This window comes from Schistocerca piceifrons, chromosome 5, assembly GCF_021461385.2.
Source record: "Schistocerca piceifrons isolate TAMUIC-IGC-003096 chromosome 5, iqSchPice1.1, whole genome shotgun sequence".
NCBI classification, from domain to species: Eukaryota; Metazoa; Arthropoda; class Insecta; order Orthoptera; family Acrididae; genus Schistocerca; species Schistocerca piceifrons.
Genome location: NC_060142.1, coordinates 163,692,586 through 163,712,269, shown reverse-complemented (window position 1 = coordinate 163,712,269; position 19,684 = coordinate 163,692,586). Strand labels below are relative to the sequence as shown.

The 19,684-nt window shown below is 44.0% G+C and overlaps 1 protein-coding gene across 1 annotated transcript in view; it reads left to right on the top strand.

Annotated features, from left to right (window-relative positions):
- The window catches only part of LOC124798049 (E3 ubiquitin-protein ligase PPP1R11), a 79,797-nt gene that overhangs the window by 31,322 nt on the left and 28,791 nt on the right, over positions 1–19,684 (top strand). Inside the window, exon 3 of the mRNA XM_047261274.1 lies at positions 18,371–18,541. Coding sequence (XP_047117230.1) covers positions 18,371–18,541 — 171 coding nt within the window. The remainder of the gene's footprint in view (positions 1–18,370; positions 18,542–19,684) is intronic.

Below are 19,684 nucleotides of genomic sequence, written 5' to 3'. Positions count from 1 at the left end.
ATACTTTTGTAGCACTTTTTGGTACAGCCTTGAGTACTTCCAGCAGTGCAGTTTTTAGTTCCACAATCACTGAAAGCCTTCCTCCTTTCATAGTTCTCTTCAGTTTTGGGAACAGGAAAGTCATAGGGGGCCAAATCCAGTGAATATGGTGGCTGAGGCATGATTGTTGTGTTGTTTTTGCCCAAAAAATTTCTCACAAACAATGATGAATGAGCAGGTGCATTGTCGTGAAGCAAAAGCCATGAATTGTTTTTCCACAATTCCTGACGCTTTTTGTGTATTGCTTCTCGCAAACGGTGCATAATGTCAAGGTAATACTCCTTGTTGACCATATGACCTTGAGGCAAAAGTTCATAATGCAGTACGCCATGGTAATTGAGAAAATCAGTGTGCAAACCTTTGACATGTGATCAAACTTGGCGGCATTTTTCGGTCTTGGCTCTCCGGGATGCTTCCATTGGGATGACTGGGCTTTGTTTTCGACATCATAACTGTAAACCCATGTTTCATCACCAGTTATGACCCTTTTGAGCAAATCAGGATCATCATTGATGTCATTCAAGAGTTCTGATCAAAATTGAGAAGTTTTGGAACAAACTTCACTGACACACATCTCATGCCCAAAACACCTGAAAAAATTGCACGACACAAGCTGACCGATATGCCAACATCCTCAGCAACTTCTTGTACAATAATCAACGATTTTCTAAAGCACTTTTCTTCACAGCTTTGACATTATCATCTGTCGTTGATGTGCTGGGGCGTCCGGAGCGAGATTTGTCATTGGCATCTTCTCGGCCATCTTGCAAGAGCTTGTACCATTTTTTTACGTAGAGCAGACTCACCATATGCCACCGTCAACATTTCAAGAGCACTTGATTCCATTTTTCACACAATATTTGATGCAAATTCTTTGCTCCATTTTTTATAATAATCGAAAATCATCATGCACACTAAAACAACTTTTTTATTTGTCAGAAACAAATGAAGTATGCTGCACTCTTGAAAATGTGAACATACATTCAGGACATGTGTACCAACATAACAAAAAAGCCCGTACAATTTAAAAAGTCAGCTTACTTTTTGAACAGCCCTTGCACAGCTATCACAGATGAACTTGCCTTTATTGTATGAGGAAATCTCGAACAGCACTGACATTCACAGACTCCATGGCCTGATATAATTAGTGTCAGGTTATATACAGATTTTAACCATAAATATCATAAATCAGAACGCAAAATAAGGAAAAGCCAACCACACACCTATAGCGGATGGCTGTGTGGAGCATAGAAACACGTAACACAAAACTGAATTCACATCAGCTGTCGAGCCCTTGCTATTCTTCTAGTAAAAATACACACATTAACACACACAACCACACAGACACCCAAACACACACTCCTGTGAGCAGGGAGACTCTGATTATTGATGATGATTGATTATTGAAAGCAGTTCCCTAGGTTGATCAAGATGAGAAGGGAGTAGGGAAGGATACAAGAAGAATGCATTGGGAATGAGGCAGGTTTTTCAAAGATGACTCAGCAGCTGCACCACAAGATGAAGGGAGTACAGAGTGTTGAGGGTGGAAGGGCTGTAGAAAGAAGGTGGGGGGGGGGGGAGAGGGGGGAATAAAAAGGGGGGGGGGGGAATCTATCATGGGGTGGGGGGGGAGGGCAAGACTGATGGTGGAAGGCAGTGTACAAAGATGGGGATGGAGTTATGTTGACAGAAAACTCTCCTTTGCCCTTCCTTTTCCCTTCGCTCTTCTGTCCACACTACTCTTTCCCCATCCAGATTGTGTACTGCTTTCTTCACTATTCTTCCTCCCCCCTCCCCCCCCACCACCCTGTTCCCCCCCTCCCTGCCCCCCCCTCCCCCCCCCCCCCCCCCCCCCCCCCCCCCCCCCCCCCAGGAAGCTCACAACTCTTTTGTGAGTTTGTCCTTGTCCACCACAGGGCCCCAGCCTGTGAAGCATTTCTTCCTCTCTGTGCTGCAAGCTTATACTACTTCCACTATCCCTTTCTCCTTCTGTCTCTCCAGTGGATGGTTTTCATGATGCCATCCCTTCTTGGGCCTGGTTTATGAATGGCCTCAAATTTCCACTTCCAGCATATTCTACAACTTTTCACTAAACAAATACATGTTCCTCATTGTTGGGTTTGACGTGGCACCAATTTTCAAAATTCTCCGTAAGTGCGGATTGCGCAGGGAAGATTGCCCAATGTGGTGAATGCTCCACGTTTGTGCCTTTCGATCTGTGCACTCTTTGCTTTAATACGACAATACACTCAAAACCCAGCACAGTAGCCATTCTGATGTGTGTGAGGTAGTCAAATACCTACATGGTGGTACCCCTGACTATGCAGGGACCTCATTGTTGGTGCCTGGGCAGATAACTCCCCATATATGCCAGGGAGTATGTGCCCATTTTGACTGGAACATGAGACTATCAGCAAAGGGTTACTGGCCAGGTAGCTGTTGCTGGGTTAGGGTGGTGCCCATGGTGAGAGCCCCCATTTGGAGTGGGTAGCACAGCGGCATATCAATCACAAATCAAGCAGACGAAGCTATCTCCTGCTGGTGGCCTCGGCACCAGCAGCCTGTATGAAAGGACAGTCCTCTTTCAGTGCAGAGAGGTACACCCCTAAAATGTTCCCTTCCCTGGCTACACCATGGGAGGAACACAGGGCTAAGCAGCAAGCAGAGCAATGCTCACTGCAGTACTTGGTTTGTACAGGGGCTGACGGTGATTCCTTCTTGGCCACAAAGCCATTGTTCTTTGTGGAGGACTTAGAAGACAAGTTTGGGGAAGTGGCAGCCATCTCTAAAGTGAAAAGTGGGTCAATGTTGGTTAAAACGGCATCCCCTGCCTAGTCACAGGCACTGCTCACTTGTAACAAGCCAGGTGACGTTACTGCCATTCTCCATAACAGTCTAAGTTTAGTTCAGGGCATCATTTTCCACAGAGACCTGCTCTTAAAATCTGATGGCGAGCTATGTGCCAGCTTGGAGTGATGGGGTGTACACTTTGTCTGTTGCATACATAGGGGGCCAAGGGACAATAGGGTTGCTACCGGTGCCTTCATCTTGACATTTGAGGGTGAGTTATTACCTGAAGAGTCAAGGTTGAAATTTGAAGACATTTCTTCATGTCACAGTGCTAGCTCCATCTGCAGAGATTATGGACAAGAGCTGCATGCAAGCCCTCCCTGTGCACCTGCCCCCTTCCCCTCCCCCCCCTGCCCCATCTGTGTCAACTGTGAAAAGCACCATTCTCTCTGCTCAGCATATTGCCCTGTTTTCCAGAGAGGAAAGAAAATACAAGAATAAAAGACTCTGGACAAACTCAGTTACCAAGAGGCTAAAAAGAAGTAAGAACGGCTTCCCACCAGCATGTCAAACAATGCCATATGCTACAGCTAAGACATCTTCACTCCCTTTAGCAATGGTACTCGTGCCCGTTGCACCTCCTACTGTGGGCCCTCAGGACCACTCAACCACGCCTGCCCCTGTGATTGTTGGGGTCTTCCATCTTGCTGCTTCTCCCACAGCTAGTTTGGGATCAGTGGCTTTCCACCCACCAGGAACATTGCTCCCCACCTCCCAGCCAGAGACAAATCAGCTTTCTCGATCTTCTTCCGCCAGGAAGGGGTCCCTCAAGCCACTTTCTTCCAAGGTTTCTGCCGATCTACAACTGGACACCAGCCAGAGGCTAAGGAGTCAAAGGCTGCTGGTCATAGAGCTTTGTGATCATCATCTTTACCTGAAACTGATTCAGAGAAGCCCTCGCAGTCATTGAAATCCTCTGAGCAGAGGAAAGACAAGAAAAAGTTCTCCAAGAAGAAGGATATCCCAGTGACTCCCATGCCATCAGTTCCTCCCTGTTACATTCCCGTGGCCATGGCTGAGGTGGAGATTCCGGCAGCCCCTGAAGTCCCAATTTGCACCACACAATGGAACTCGGAACCTATGTATATTGACGCCATAACCCATCAACCAATGGCAGCATGTAATCCTAACATGTAACCTGTCCCTTTGGTCCCTTCATAGCCTTCCTGTACATCAACAACATTATTCTCCAGTGGAATTGTGGTTTTTTGCACCACCTGGCCGAGCTGTGACATCCTGTAAGCCCTTCACCTGCCTTTTGCAATGCCCTTCAAGAGACTTGGTTTCCAGCAGTGCAGAACCCAGCTCTTCATGGATACCGGGGATATTACAAGAATGACTATGATGGGGTGTCGGGCAGAGTTTGCACATATGTTCTAGACACTCTATATAGTGAACTTGTGCCTCTTAATACATCTTAGGAGGCTGTGGCTGTTTGAGAAAGAGCATTTCAGGATATTACCATTTGCAGTGTTTACCTCCCTCCCGGTGGTGAAGTGTCTCAGAACATACTGTTCGCATTGGTTTCTCAGCCCCCCCCCCCCCCTCCCCTTCCACCTTTCCTCATCCTGGGGGATTTCAACACCCATAACCTTTGTGGGATGGAACCATGCCATTGGCTGTGATGAAGAACTCAAAAATTTACTGGCACAATTACACTTTTGCCTCTTGAATACTGGTAAGCGTCCTCTAATATGGACAGTTATCATCCAATAAGTCTCACCAGTGTTCTCTGTAGTTGCTTGATTGCATGGTGAGCTGGCAGCTGTGTTGGCTTCTTGAGTCTCGAGGTCTTCTGGCTCCATCCCAGGTTGGTTTTCACCAAGGCTGTTCTACTATTGATAATCTGGTTTACATGGAGTGTGCCATGTGACCAGCTGTCTTCATCGTGTCCCTCTCTTTCTAGTACCCATCAGTAGTCTAGCAGTAGCTGTGAGGTCCTCAGTATCACCCTCCTTGTATGCTGATGACTTTTTCCTCTACTATTGCTCCTCTAGTGTGGGTCTTGCTGAATGTTGACTGCAAGATGCCAAACGATAGGTGCAGGCATGAGCCCTCACCCGTGGCTTTCTATTTTCTGTCTCCAAGACTCGCATCAGGCACAGCCAGAACATTACCTCAACAACCAACTACTCAGTGTGGTGGAGACTTATCGCTTTTTAGGACTGGTCTTTGATTCTTGATTGACGTGGGTTCCCCATCTTAGCTGGTCTAAGTGGAAGTGCTGGCTGAATCTTAATAAACTTTGCTGCCCGATTAACACCAGCGGGGGCACAGATCGCACTACCCTTCTGCACAGCTTTACAAAGCCATGAGACAATACTTCCTTGATTATGGGAATCTGGCATACGGTTCAGCATCACCCTCAGTATTGTGGGATACTGCATCCAGTATACCGCTGCAGGCTTCAACTTGCGTCAGGAGCCTTTCGAACGAACTTTGTGAACAGCTAACTCGTGGTGGCTTGTATCCCTCCATTGCAGATCAGGCACCAACAACAGCTTGTCAATTATTGCTACCCACGTTTGCAGCTCCCCTAATCATCCAAACTACCGTCTCCTCTTTCCAAACACAGTGATACATCTTGTGCAAAAGCGACCCTGATCGGGGATTATGATCACAATCTGCATCCGGTCTGTCCTCTCTGAAATTCAATTGTTTCCTCCCCCACCTGTACAGCTGTGTTGTACATCCCTCGGCCGTAGCTTTTGTTCACCTATCACAAGATCTGAAAGACTCGGTTAATCCCATGGCCCTCCGCCACCAATTTTTCTCCATCCTTGGCACATCCCAGGATTCAGAAGTAGTCTACACTGATGCCTCGATGGTGGCTGGTCATGTACGCTTTGCTTATACTAATGTGGGACATACTGAACTGTTCTGCTTGCCGGATGGCTGTAGTGTTTTCACTGCAGAGTTGGTAGTCATTTCTTGTGCTCTTGGGCATATCCGTTCCTGTCCTGGTGGGTCCCTTCTCATCTGCAGTGACTCCTTGAGCAGTTTGCAAGCTCTCAATCACTGCTACCCTTGCCATCCCTTGGTCATTGCTATCCAGGATTCCCTGCATGCCCTTGAACATTATGGATGCTCAGTGACCATCATTTTGGCCCCAGGCCACTGATAGCCTGGCCAAACTGGAGACCAGTAACCAGCTCTTCAGATCAGTATTCCAGAAATAGACCTCCATTTGGTATTATGCCATCAAGTTTTAAGTGCATGGACTAATGGAATGGCTCACTCTGATTTCACCAAATAAACTACGGGTGATAAAGGAGATTACAAATCTGTGGAGGTCCTACAGGCCGGCCTCCCGCAAGGACTTTACTGTTCTTTCCGAGCTCTGTATCATCAATACTTGGCTGACTCATGCTCATCTCTTCCATAGCTAGGACCCACCCCACTGTCATCGTGGCTCCCGTTTGATGGTGGCTCACATTTTGCTGGACTGTCACAATCTAGTCGCCCAGCTATCCCTGGTGTTAGGAGACATTTCCAGTGACTGACTTAGTTTTACATTTTATTTCATGAAGGGGGCTCTTACCACTCTCTTTAAGGGAAGGCCACTTAATCTTATTAGCTCATTGAGGGGTTGGCAAAATACTCTGTTGCCTCCTCTGCCCAGATCGGCCTGTGACTGACTGAGCTTGGCACCTCAGCTCGATCCTCAACTGACCTGCTCTTTTACTCATCTTCACCCCTCTGGCTGTGGTCTTTTACAGTTATAACGGGGGGGGGGGGGGGGGGGGGGGGGGGGGAGTTTCCATTCCACAGACAATCATTTGGTTTCGGCTAGAAAGTGATGAACCCAAGACTCATTCTTTGCAGCCCCCCCCCTCCCTCCCCCCAGGGTCCCACAACTCTTTTGTGAATATGTGTGTGGCAAGCATGGGGACCCCGAGCTAGTGCGAGCTCTTTCCTTTCCAGGATGCATACCTTCTCCCTATCCACATCCCTCCTTGTCCTCGATCCTCCCCCCCATCCCTTCCCTCTCTTGGGGAGTATGTTTTTGTGCCTACGTCTGGAGATGGACACTTGTGAATGTAAGACGTGGTTTCTCTTATTTATCTCTATAATGAAAAGTCTTTGCCCTCACCTTGTCCTTCTCTTTTCCTTGGTTCTTCTCTTTGCCTTCTTCTCCACTGCGGCATTTGAGTATTCTTCTCTTCTTTTCTTTTTCTTTGTTTCTCCCTTTCTTTCTTTTTCTGTCCTTCCTGTGCATGTCTGAAGGCCGACACACATTTCCCCACGCATAGCTGGTGATGGGGGTAATGCGTAGGTCTCCACCTCGGGTATAAAAGTAGGACACATACATACCCCCCTGGCAAAGACCAGACTCAGGGAGAGGTGATTACCTGAGCTGGTACCTTCCGAACGTGCTGAATGGTCCCTCTGTCTGTTTTTTGGGAGGGTGTGACCTGAGGTGTTACAGTCATCTGAGGCGGCCTGGAGTGCCCTCAGAGAGGCCTCCCACTAGGAAGGAGCGCGCCATCGGAGATGCTGGTAATCATGGGGGGATACTTCTGCACTGATTTCTTCCACTTCTACAACTTCTGCACACAAGAAAAAGCTAGGTGACTGTCAGCCATGGACCAATTCTTCCATCAGTGCCAAAGTTCGTAGTTTGCTTCTCGGGTCTGATGAAGATCAAGACTTTCATTATCCAGAAAGGCATCGACGCAATTGCAGGTCCTCTAAAGTCTTGTTCCCAGTTATGAAATGGCACCTTGTTGCTAGAAACAGACCCTTTGGGCACATAAATTGCTTCGAACTACACTGCTACACACCTTCCCTGTCCAGGTGGAAGCGCACCTTACTTTAAATTCATTGCACGGGGTGGTTTATACAAGATTACTTGACGAATTATTCAGTGAGGACATTCAAAATTACCTGTCTGATCAGCTTATTTATTTATTTATTTTATTTCACATACGGCTAATACAGACCATATCATGAAATTAAATTACAAATACATATGTACATATTGACACACAAGAAAACTTAAGTGTGTCTTTACAACTCAATATCCAGGTCCTTCAATCCAGTGCACTGCATCTGGAGTTGGTAGCAGGAAGTCCTCTTTGGTGCCGTGATAGGCTTGAATCCTACATTCACTGACAATGTGGTGAATAGTCTGGTATGGTGCCCCACAGTCACAGGCTGGATCAGGTGGCTTCTTCCACTTAAAGAGAGCATCCCTGCCTTGGCCATGGCCGTTACGTATTCTGTTGAGAGTAGTCCAGGTCTTATGTGGTAAGTTGAATCCACTTGGAAGTTTATCACCTGAGAAGATGTTATGTAGGTGCACATCTGTCACTGCTTCCCACTGACCTTTCCATTTTTCAAGAAGTTTGAAATCCTTAGCAACCATGTCAGCAGCATCAAACAGAGTTGGATGGGGTGATTTCAGTCTCTTAAGATTTAAAAGTGGCAGGTCGCTATGCATGGGTAGGTTAGAATTCCTGGAGATCTTGTGGAATTCTCTCATAAGGGGCAGTACATCTGCGTAGATCAGGAGGCATTATACCGGTTAACAGTGGAAGCCAATAAAACTGGAGTAGATATGATTGCGCCAGATATTATGCGCATTATCATATTCAGGTGGTTATCAACAAACCTTGTATGATGACCTGTTCGTCCAAACAGGTGTACAAATACTCAGCACTTGAGTACACCAAGCCCAGAGCTGAAGATCGCAGGGTGATTGCTGAAGATCCCCAGGTAGTTCCGCATAGCTTATGGAGGATGTTGTTTCGAGTCCTCAACTTTTGAGCTAAGTTAAGAAGGTGTTTGAAGCATAGTGTATGATCCAGGATGACACCAAGATATTTTGGGTTTCAATTATGACGAAGAATTCTGCCTCTGAAACTTACTTCCAGTTTTTACGTTCGCCAACCGATTATTTAGATGGAAGCAACACACTTCTGTTTTACTCACGCTGTGTTGGAGTCTCCAGATTTTGAAGTAATTATCTAATGCAGACAGATCATTGGTTAGAATCTCTTCTGTTGTCTTCATTTCCTGGTGTTTTATGGCTAGAGCCAGGTCATCAGCATAGCAGTATTTTCTGGACGAACTGTCAGGTAGATCAGATAGATATAGGTTGAACAGTAATGGTGAGAGAACTGATCCTTGAGGCAAACCGTTGTTCAGCTATTTCTCCTTACTTATGTTGCTTCCAGTGATAACCTGAAACTCCTGATTGCTTAGCATGCTGCTAATCAGTCGAGCCATTCTTCTGCAGGGTATTATGTGGAAAAATTTGTAGATAAGGCCTTCCCTCTACACAGTGTCGAAGGCGGCAGTTAGATCAACGAACGCCCACAGGTGTTTTCTGCTTCATTTGGTATCCTGACTCTCTGAACGATGTGAGAGACAATACTTTGTCGCAGCAGCTACGCCTCTCTAGGATAGCCTTTCAAAAAGCTTGTAGCAGCAGCCAAGTAGGGCAATGGGGTGATAGCTATCTACCATGTTGCTGGGTTTGCCAGGTTTCAGAACAGATATTATCAGTCAGCAGGATGTCAGTGAAGAATTCTGCCAGCCATTTCTTAGCTTTTCCTCCCATATGAATCAGGAATTCTGGATGGATACCATCAAATCCAGGTGCCTAAGAGGTCTGAGGTCCTTCAGTCCATAGTCAATGTCTGAAACTGTGAAGGAATGGGTATACTCAGATGAGGGAGATGCCTCCTTTTTCAGGTCACGAAGCTGTCGTCTGATATGTCTTGTATGTTTCTTGTCGGGAGGCACTCTTGAGGTAGTAATGCTGTGGGAAGCAATTTGGTCTGGTGTTACTTCGGAATTTTTTCTGCATGCTGGTGCACTTCCTCCCAGTTTTCTCAGAAGACTCCATACTTTCCTGCTCGAGTGGGTAAAGTCCATATTTTCGACTGTTTCTGCCCATTTCTGCCTCCGAGACATGTCCAAGCTGGACAATAGTTTCGTAGCTATCTCTGGGCCACCACTTTGCTGGAAATGTTGGTACAGTGTTTCACTTTCATTGTTCCATCCTGGAACATATTATTTTCGGTATCCTCTTGGCATACACTTTTTAGCTGTTGCCGTTACTGCACCACTGAAGCGTTGATCAGCTGATCAGGTAGTAATGGCTGTACATCGAGTCATGAAAAGGGTTGAAAAGGAAGTGGTACAGACCCACACTCTCTTCTTGACGTTTGACAGAATTCAACTTCCATTGAACATTAAAGTGGGATATGAGATAATTTCAGTTTCACCCTTACACCCCCAACCCTACGTGTTGCTGTTGGTGTCAGCGGTTTAATCACACCAGCCAGTCATGTTCCAATAAGGCCAAATGCATTACCTGTGGCAGGGATACCCTTGAGGGTGATTGTCCACTTCCATCCCCTCGATGCAGCAACTGTACGGATGACCACGCTGCTTCCTCTAGAGATTGCCCTATTTTTAAAGCTGAAGGAATTATTCAGAAAATCCAAATGAGGGAAAAGGTGTCTATCTTTGCTGCTCATAAGGTATTCACCAGTAGAAAGCCCACTGTGCTCCCAGCGGGTAAATATAGCACTGTCCTCGCCTCTCCTCGACCTACTAAGGAGGTAGCCACACAGACTTGCGATCTTACCTTTAGTGCCACGGTCGTCAGATCGGCCAACCCAAAGATCACCCGTTCAACCTCACCACTATCACCTGCTCACTCTAAGGCTCAACCTTCATCGGCTCCTGCTAAATCATGGTCCCCAAAATCGGATGCCCGGACTTCCAAAAAAAGAGCCTACTTCTTAAGAATTTTTACATACCCAGACCTCACAACCATCGGTTCCTCCCTCATCTCAACGTCCTGCTTCCAAGAAGGCTCATAAGAAACAAAGTTCCTCTCCTCCTCCACCACGGCGTGTTTCTTCTACAGCATCACCCAGTGGTAGCCACCCTCAGCCATCTTCCGTGTCGCCGAGACACACTGCTGATGGCCGATCAACCAGCCGATCACTGGCTGCAGGAGCTGCCCCCGAACAGCCTATGGATCAGGATCTTCGGCCTCTGGCTGAAAGCCGTTCCTCACCGTCAGCTGCTGGCTCTCGGCAGTCGTTGAATTGATGGCAACCGTGGTGAGATTTTTCCCTTTTCTGTCCACCCTATGTCAATTGTCCATTGGAATGTCCACAGAATTTGCTCCAATCAGGATGAGTTGTCGATCCTCTCATGATCATACTCCCCAATCATCTGTCTTCAGGAAACAAAGCTATGCCCAATGATTGCTTTGTCTTCCCTCATTTCCAGTCAGTCTGGTTTGATCTCCCCTCTGTTGATGGTGCTCCGCCAAATGGGGCACTTACGATTCTTCTCCATGATACTATCCATTATCACCCGATCCCCTTACGCAGTTCCTTCCAGGCTGTCGCTGTACGTCTTTCCCTTTCTGGATACACCTTCTCTGTTAGTACCACATACATTCCATCATCCACATCAATGGCAAGAGCCAGTCACCTTCATCACCTCTCATCCCCGTATATGCTGGTTGGGGACTTTAATGCCCATTACCCGCTTTGCGGATCTCCTTGTCCTTGTCCGAGAGGCTCCCTATTGATTGACCTCTTCCACCAAGTGGATCTTGTTTGCCTCAGCACTGGGGAACCTACATTTTTGTCTACCTCCACATCAACCTACTCTCATTTGGACCTTTCAGTCATTACTGTTCAGCTAGCTTGGCGTTTTCAATGGTTTGCTCTTGCTGGTACACACTCAAGTGACCATTTTCTGTATCCTTCCATTACAGTCACAACTGCCATCTATGCGCCCAAGATGCTGGCAGTTTCCCCAAGCTGATTGGACATTTTTCTCCTCTCTAGCAAGATTTGATGACTGTCAGTTTCCTAGCATCGACGATCAGGTCACTCATATTATAGAAGTTACTCTCACAGCTGTGGAATGTTCAGTACCTCATACCTCCCCTTTGCCCCGGCACCTCCCAGTTCCTTGGTGGAACGAGGGGTGCTGTGACTCAGTACGTGAACAGAGACATGCCGTTTGCATTTTCCGCCATCATCCTATGTTAGCCAACTATATCCACTGTAAGCAGTTACATGCGTGCTGCCGTCACATCATACATGATAGCAGGAAGTCAACCTGGAACTTATTTACCAGCTCCTTTAACACCTTCACTCCTTCACCTGTAGTTTGGAGTTGAATTCAACGGTTATCTGGCAAGTCTAGTTTCTCCCTGATCTCTATGTTAACTGTTGCACAAGATACTTTAGTGGACCCTGTCACAATTTCTACCCCATTGGGTCAACACTTTACTGAGATTTCAACCTCTTCAAATTACCCACCAGCCTTTCTCCCGAAGAAACGAGCAGCAGAAGTGTGACCTCTTGCTTTCTCCTCTCAAAATCATGAAAGCTGTAATACCGTTTTTTCTCTGCAGGAACTTCAACATACACTTTCTTCCTCTTGCTCTTCTGCCGCAGGACTGGATGGCATCCATGACCAAATGTTGCTGCATTTATCATACTGTGGTCTGAGTTACCTCCTTTGCCTTTATAATCAATTTTGGACTGACAGTACCTTTTCCAGAACATGGCGGGACACTATTGTCATTCTTGTTCCGAAACCTGGAAAGGACAAATGTCTCCCCTCTAGCTATCACCCTATCTTTCTCACGAGTAGTGTATGTAAGGTTTTGGAGTGTATTTTAAATTGCCATTTATGCTGGTGGCTGGATTCCAAAACCTTTTAACACCTGCCCAATGCGGTTTCCGAAAGCATCATTCCACAGTTGACCATCTTGTTGCTCTCTCAACTTATATCATGAACAATTTTCTCAGGAAACCCCAAATGGTAGCAATATTTTTCGATCTGGAGAGGGCATATGATACCTGTTGGAGGCATCTCTGTGGCATACCTCTGGATCCCATGGCATGTTGGTATCCGTGGAAATGAGGCAGCCTTTATAGCAGCAAAGGCTGCAGTCTCTCTTGCTCAGCCCACTGTTTGCATGGTTCCCTTTGCCGATCTACAGAACGTTTTATGTTGTCCTTTATGGCACACACATTCTGTGTGCTTGGACCTCTTCCTCCCGGCCTCATCATCAGGAGGAGGTAATTTTAACTCCGGATTGGGCACTGTCTTCTTAGCCATTGACATCTTTTAAGTGGTGATCCTCCCCCGCATTGTCCCCACTGCTCTCAACCATGGACGGCGAGACACCTTTTACTTCAGTGCCCCTATTTTAATCTGCTACGCACCCGTTTACAGCTGTCATCTGATCTCTCTTCCCTTTTAACAGCTGACACGTGGTCAGCCGATTGTGTCCTTGAGTTAATCAGTGTTAATGAGATGACATTAGTCATTTGAAGCTCTTTTTGGGGAAAACAACCCCCCTTCAATAGCAGTTTTCTAAAATTTCCTTCAGTTTTTAGTTTCCCTACTTCTTGAGTTTTGCTTACATTGCTGCGGATTTAAATTTCAGTTTTTTACCCTTCACTAAACCACAGAATGGGTGCTTATGACTGTTGCAGTTTTGTGCCCTTAAAAAAAAAAAAAATTATATATATATATATATATATATATATAATGGAAGGAAACATTCCACGTGGGATATATATATATATATATATATATATATATATATATATATATAATAGAGGGAAACATTCCACGTGGGAAAAATATATCTAAAAAGAAAGATGATGAAACTTACCAAACAAAAGCGCTGGCAGGTCGATAGACACACAAACATACACACAAAATTCTAGCTTTCGCAACCAATGGTTGCCTCGTCAGGAAAGAGGGAAGGAGAAGGAAAGACAAAAGGATATGGGTTTTAAGGGAGAGGGTAAGGAGTCATTCCAATCCCGGGAGCGGAAAGACTTACCTTAGGGGGAAAAAAGGACAGGTATACACTCGCACACACACACATATCTACATATCCATCCACACATACATTGGTGTATGTGTGGATGGATATGTGTGTGTGTGCGAGTGTATACCTGTCCTTTTTTCCCCCTAAGGTAAGTCTTTCCGCTCCCGGGATTGGAATGACTCCTTACCCTCTCCCTTAAAACCCATATCCTTTTGTCTTTCCTTCTCCTTCCCTCTTTCCTGACGAGGCAACCATTGGTTGCGAAAGCTAGAATTTTGTGTGTATGTTTGTGTGTCTATCGACCTGCCAGCGCTTTTGTTTGGTAAGTTTCATCATCTTTCTTTTTAGATATATATATATATATATATATATATATATATATATATATATAAAAAAATCATCCCTTGTAACAATTCATGCCATGAAGTCGTCTCCTCCTTTAGAGTACTGAATGTGTGCTGCAAAGACAGACATATTCTGTTCATTTTATGTTCCTTAGTCAATATGCATGGCATCCAATGTGCATAAACTCTATGAAACCTAAACTTCTCATGCGTGATGTAGGAAGTACGAGGGTAATCCCAAAAGTAAGGTCTCCTATTTTTTTATAACTACAGAGACCTGTTTATTTCTACATACCAGCTTGCCGCCATGCTGTTCAGAAAGTTATGAACCTCTTCTTTCACCTCGTTATTGGAGTTGAATCGCTGGGACCACAATTAATGTTGACAGGTACTGTGAGACTCTGAAAAAACTAAATGGGCAATTCAGAACTGGAGAAGAGGAATGTTGAGCAAGGGCGTACACATTCTCAAAGACAACGCTCGCCCACACATCGCTCGGCAAACCATTGCTCTCCTGCAACAGTCTCAGTGGAACACAATCACCCACCCACCCTATAGTCCTGACTTGGCACTTGGTGACTATCACTTGTTCCCTAGGTTAAAAGAACATTTGGCCGGAAAGCGATTCAGCTCTGACAACGAGATGATAGAAGAAGTTCAGAACTTTCTGAACAGCATGGCAGTGTGCTGTTATGACATGGGCGTACAAAAACTGCCACAGCGTCTACAAAAATGCATCAACAGATATGGTGATTATGTCAACAAAAAGCGAAAAGTTCAAGCTGTAAACTGATGTAAACCATTATAGAAATAAACAGGTCTGTGTACTTATAAATAAATAGGAGACCTTACTTTTGGGATTACCCTCATAGTTCCATGTGAACAGCCTACAGCAAGTGTTGTGTTGTCGATCGTCACACTACAGTAATTATGAATGACTTTATAAATGGATAACAGTCTCAACCACATTAAAGCCTTTTTTTTCAATGGTTACTTGTTTGGGTCAGTGTATGACCATTCTCACAGCCTTAATACCATGGTGGTGGTGAGTGGAGCAGCTGTTATGGCTCCACAAAATAAATGGTTTATTGTGGTCGAGATTGTTTGTAATCCATTTTCAAAGTCCTTTTAGCCAGACCAATATTTCACCATGAGAAATGTTCTCAAAAACTATGTTATGAATGATCTGTTCTGCACATTGCTCTGTGATTTCAGTTGCCTTCACCACAAGACGACCAGGATGCTCGTAAACCTTCTACATCTACATCTACATTTATACTCCGCAAACCACCCAACGGTATGTGGCGGAGGGCATTTTACATGCCACTCTCATTACCTCCCTTTCCTGTTCCAGTCGCGTATGGTTCATGGGAAGAACGACTGCCAGAAAGCCTCTGTGCGTGCTCGAATCTTTCTAATTTTACATTTGTGATCTCCTCGGGAGGGATAAGTAGGGGGAAGCAACATATTCGATACCTCATCCAGAAACACACCCTCTCGAAACCTGGACAGCAAGCTACACCGTGATGCTCTCTTGCAGAGTCTGCCACTTGAGTTTGCTAAACATCTCCGTAACGCTATCACGCTTACCAAATAACCCTGTGACGGAACGCGCCCCTCTTCTTTGGATCTTCTCTATCTCCTCCGTCAACCCGATCTAGTACGGATCCCACACTGATGAGCAATACTCAAGGTATAGGTCGAACGAGTGTTTTGTAAGCCACCACCTTTGTTGGTGGACTACATTTTCTAAGGACTCTCCCAATGAATCTCAACCTGGCACCCACCTTACCAACAGTTAATTTTATATGATCATTCCACTTCAAATCGTTCCATACACATACTCCCAGATATTTTACAGAAGTAACTGCTACCAGTATTTGTTCTGCTATCATATAATCATACAATAAATGACCCTTCTTTCTATATATTCGCAGTACATTACATTTGCCTATGTTAAGGGTCAATTGCCACTCCCTGCACCAAGTGCCTATCCGCTGCAGATCTTCCTGCATTTCACTGCAATTTTCTAATGCTGCAACTTCTCTGTATACTACAGCATCATCTGCGAAAAGCCGCATGGAACTTCCGACACCATCTACTAGGTCATTTATATATATTGTGAAAAGCAGTGGTCCCATAACACTCCCCTGTGACACACCAGAGGTTACTTTAACATCTGTAGACGTCTCTCCATTGATAACAACATGCTGTGTTCTGTTTGCTAAAAGCTCTTCAATCCAGTCACACAGCTGGTCTGATATTCCGTAGGCTCTTACTTTGTTTATCAGGCGACAGTGCGGAACTGTATCGAACGCCTTCCGGAAGTCAAGGAAAATGGCATCTACCTGGGAGCCTGTATCTAATATTTTCTGGGTCTCATGAACAAATAAAGCGAATTGGGTCTCTCACAATCGCTGTTTCCGGAATCCATGCTTTGCCTTCCCTCATTAAACTTATGGATACAGCTCAAGACATTAATCTATGACAAACATGTGTTGCCATACAGATGTTGAATTTTGGGATGCACTATTCTGTGGACAGTCCTCTGGCCCACAAAAAACACGAATTCATAGTGTTCTGCTTGTGTTCACTCGTGCTGCGTACCCACCATCTTACACTGGCTGTCACATGGTGTCCTGCAACATCTACAACGAGCATACATAAGCGGCTGTCTTCTGGTGAAAAGTGCATGCGTAATTTAAACATGGCATAGAGTAAACTGACATTTATTTATTGACCTACCATTGTAGAATCATAGAGCATATACTGAGCTTAGACAGAATAAGATATCTTGAACAGAATGATTTACATGCTTGCTAGCATGGATTCCAAAAACATCAGTCTTGCAAAACCCAACTTGCACTTTTCTCACAAGATTTTCTGAAATGCGTGGATCAAGGCAGTCAGTGGATGCAGTATTTTCTTTCTTTCTTTCTTTCTTTTCCCTCTCTCTTACTTCTGAAAATCATTTTACTCGGTACCTCACCAGTGAGTATTGATAAGAGTGTAATTATTAACAAAAATGTGATTATGTGGACCATCAAACAAAATTTGGAGGCATTCATGGTAGGAAAGATGCAGCATATTATCTTGGATGGAAAATCATCGACAGAAGTAAAAACAATTTCAGGTGTGCCCCAGGGGAAGTGTGTTAGGATGCTTCTTGTTCATATTGTATATTAATAACCTAGCAGTCAGCATCAATACTAACCTCAGGCTTTTGCAGATGATACATTTGTCTGTAATTAAGTTCTGTCTTTAAAAAGCTGCACAAATATTAGTGAGATCTTTATAGGATCTCTTTGCAGAGATTGACAACTTGTTTTAAATGTTCAGAAATGTGAAATTATGAACTCCACAAAACCCAGAAAAGTAGTATCTTTTGACTATAGAGAATTAGATGACTTATACAAATATCTGGGTGTGACAACATGCAGGGACATGAAATGGAATAGTCTCATAGGTTCAGCCATATGTAACAAGAGTGACAGACTTTGGTTTATTAGCAAGATACTTGGAAAATGCACACTCAGAATTGTGTTGCATTTATTGGTTGATTGTGTATATTAATTCTATTCATATTGAAGAGCATTGAGGACAGTACAAAATATGAAGCAGTTAAGTTTTGGCTAATATTTAAAAGTGTTTACTGTATTCCATCAATGGAAATTACATAAATGCCCACGAAAGGCAAAGGTTTCGAGTTCAATTCTCAGTCTGGCACACAGTTTGTCTGCCAGTGCAGTCTCTGCTGCAGAGTGAAAATTCCATTCCGGAATGCAGTTTGTTATTTGCATATTCCATGGATCATGATTTCAATCTCTTGCTATGATATGGGATGAGTCAGTTTTACATTTATAGTAATCTTTCACACAGAAAATACCACACACACATACATTAATTTTATTATTCAGTATTTACAACACTGGGTTGGTGGTCAAAGATAAACTGATTTAACCTTTTGATTTAACCTGGTGTGTGCTTGGCATAAAACACAAAACGTGGGTCCTATTTCTCATGGCTGCACTATATGAGGAATGCAGTGCTAACCCTGCTCTCTACATCCATATTGTATGGAATTTGTACTCTTCACTCCTTTCTAAGCCACTTCGAAAGTGAAAAATAAAAATTCTCTGATAATAGTAAATACTGTCATTCTTTTATGGTTACACTGTTTTATTTGTGTACACTGTTTTATTTGTCATGGTGTTTTTATACCTCTCACATCCAAGTTAATTTCTATTCAGTGTTGATACTAGTGATTATGTTTCATGACGGCAAGTTACATTTTTTGCAGGTTGTTGCCAGTATGAGAAACCAAGACAGTTTGGTGAAAGCTCCTCTGATAGTGATGATGATGAATGTGAGAACTGTCATGGTCATGTAGAAAGGAAAAGGAAGAAGAAACAAGATAATGGTTCTTCATGCCCATTGGAAGATAAGGATGGTGCATGCTCCCCTCCTAATGGTAAGGTATAAATAATGTTAATGATTGATTGATTAGGATAACCGTATTTTATTGCTTATGGAGGTTACTTCGATACTAGTTACACCAAGCAGCACAACTTCTGCACAGTTGCTAACTGATGATTTTTTTAAAAATTTATTTATATTTGTTTATTGATTTATTTAACCTGGCAAGATTAGGACCATTAGAGCCTCTCTTACACATAAAAAGATGTTCTACATATTTTACATTATACATACTATGATAACCATGTTACATTACATATAGAAATAAAAAATGACAGTAGAACAGATAAAAAACACAGTTTATAGTAGTACTTGTTAAGTACAATAATAAATAGATAATTATGGGAAGGGAGCTTTTTAATTATGAGTGGTAGCAGCAATGGGTATGAGAGAAAGAGGTTCAAGAGGGAGAGAAAGAGAAACTTCATAACATACAGTTAATGAATATAAGGGGAAAGGAAGTGGTGTGACTCATAGATAAAGGATAAGAGAAAGAAGTGTAGCTGGGAGATGTTAGGAGTGTTGGTTTCGCTATTAGACAAAGGGGAAAACTGGGTATATACATTAGTTTTTGGGGAAATATTATCAAGATGAGACAAGGAACTGTTTCAGCTTTATCTTAAAGGCAACAGGGCGTTGACTTGCATACATAGAGTAGGGCAGCTTGTTCCATAGGTTAACAACAGAAACAGTGAAGGAATTTGCGAATGTCTCCCCCCCCCCCCCCCCCTGTATGAATAGGCACAGCTAGCTGGATAACTAGATAAGTGAGAACTTGTGTTGTGATGATGGTGATGATGATATGACATGTATTTAAGGGGAGACAGTGGCAGAAATCATGAAAAAATCACAATTTTTTTATTTGCTTATTTGAGATTGTTATCCCAAATTTTTTCTTTGAAATTCGAAATACAAATGGTGTAATAAAAATTAAAACCGTAAACAGTGTAATGCGCCATATGCCCATCTTTTTAGGTACACAGTGGAGGAAAAATTTTCTTGCTTGATTTGGCCTGTGAACCTGGAAAATATAGCTTTGGAAGTCTGTGATTTTTTGTACACAACACAGCAGTGTTGTATAGAAGGCTGTTGAGCTTTGTAAACAAGTTTTGTGCTGTTAAGTGGAATTTGATTGAAG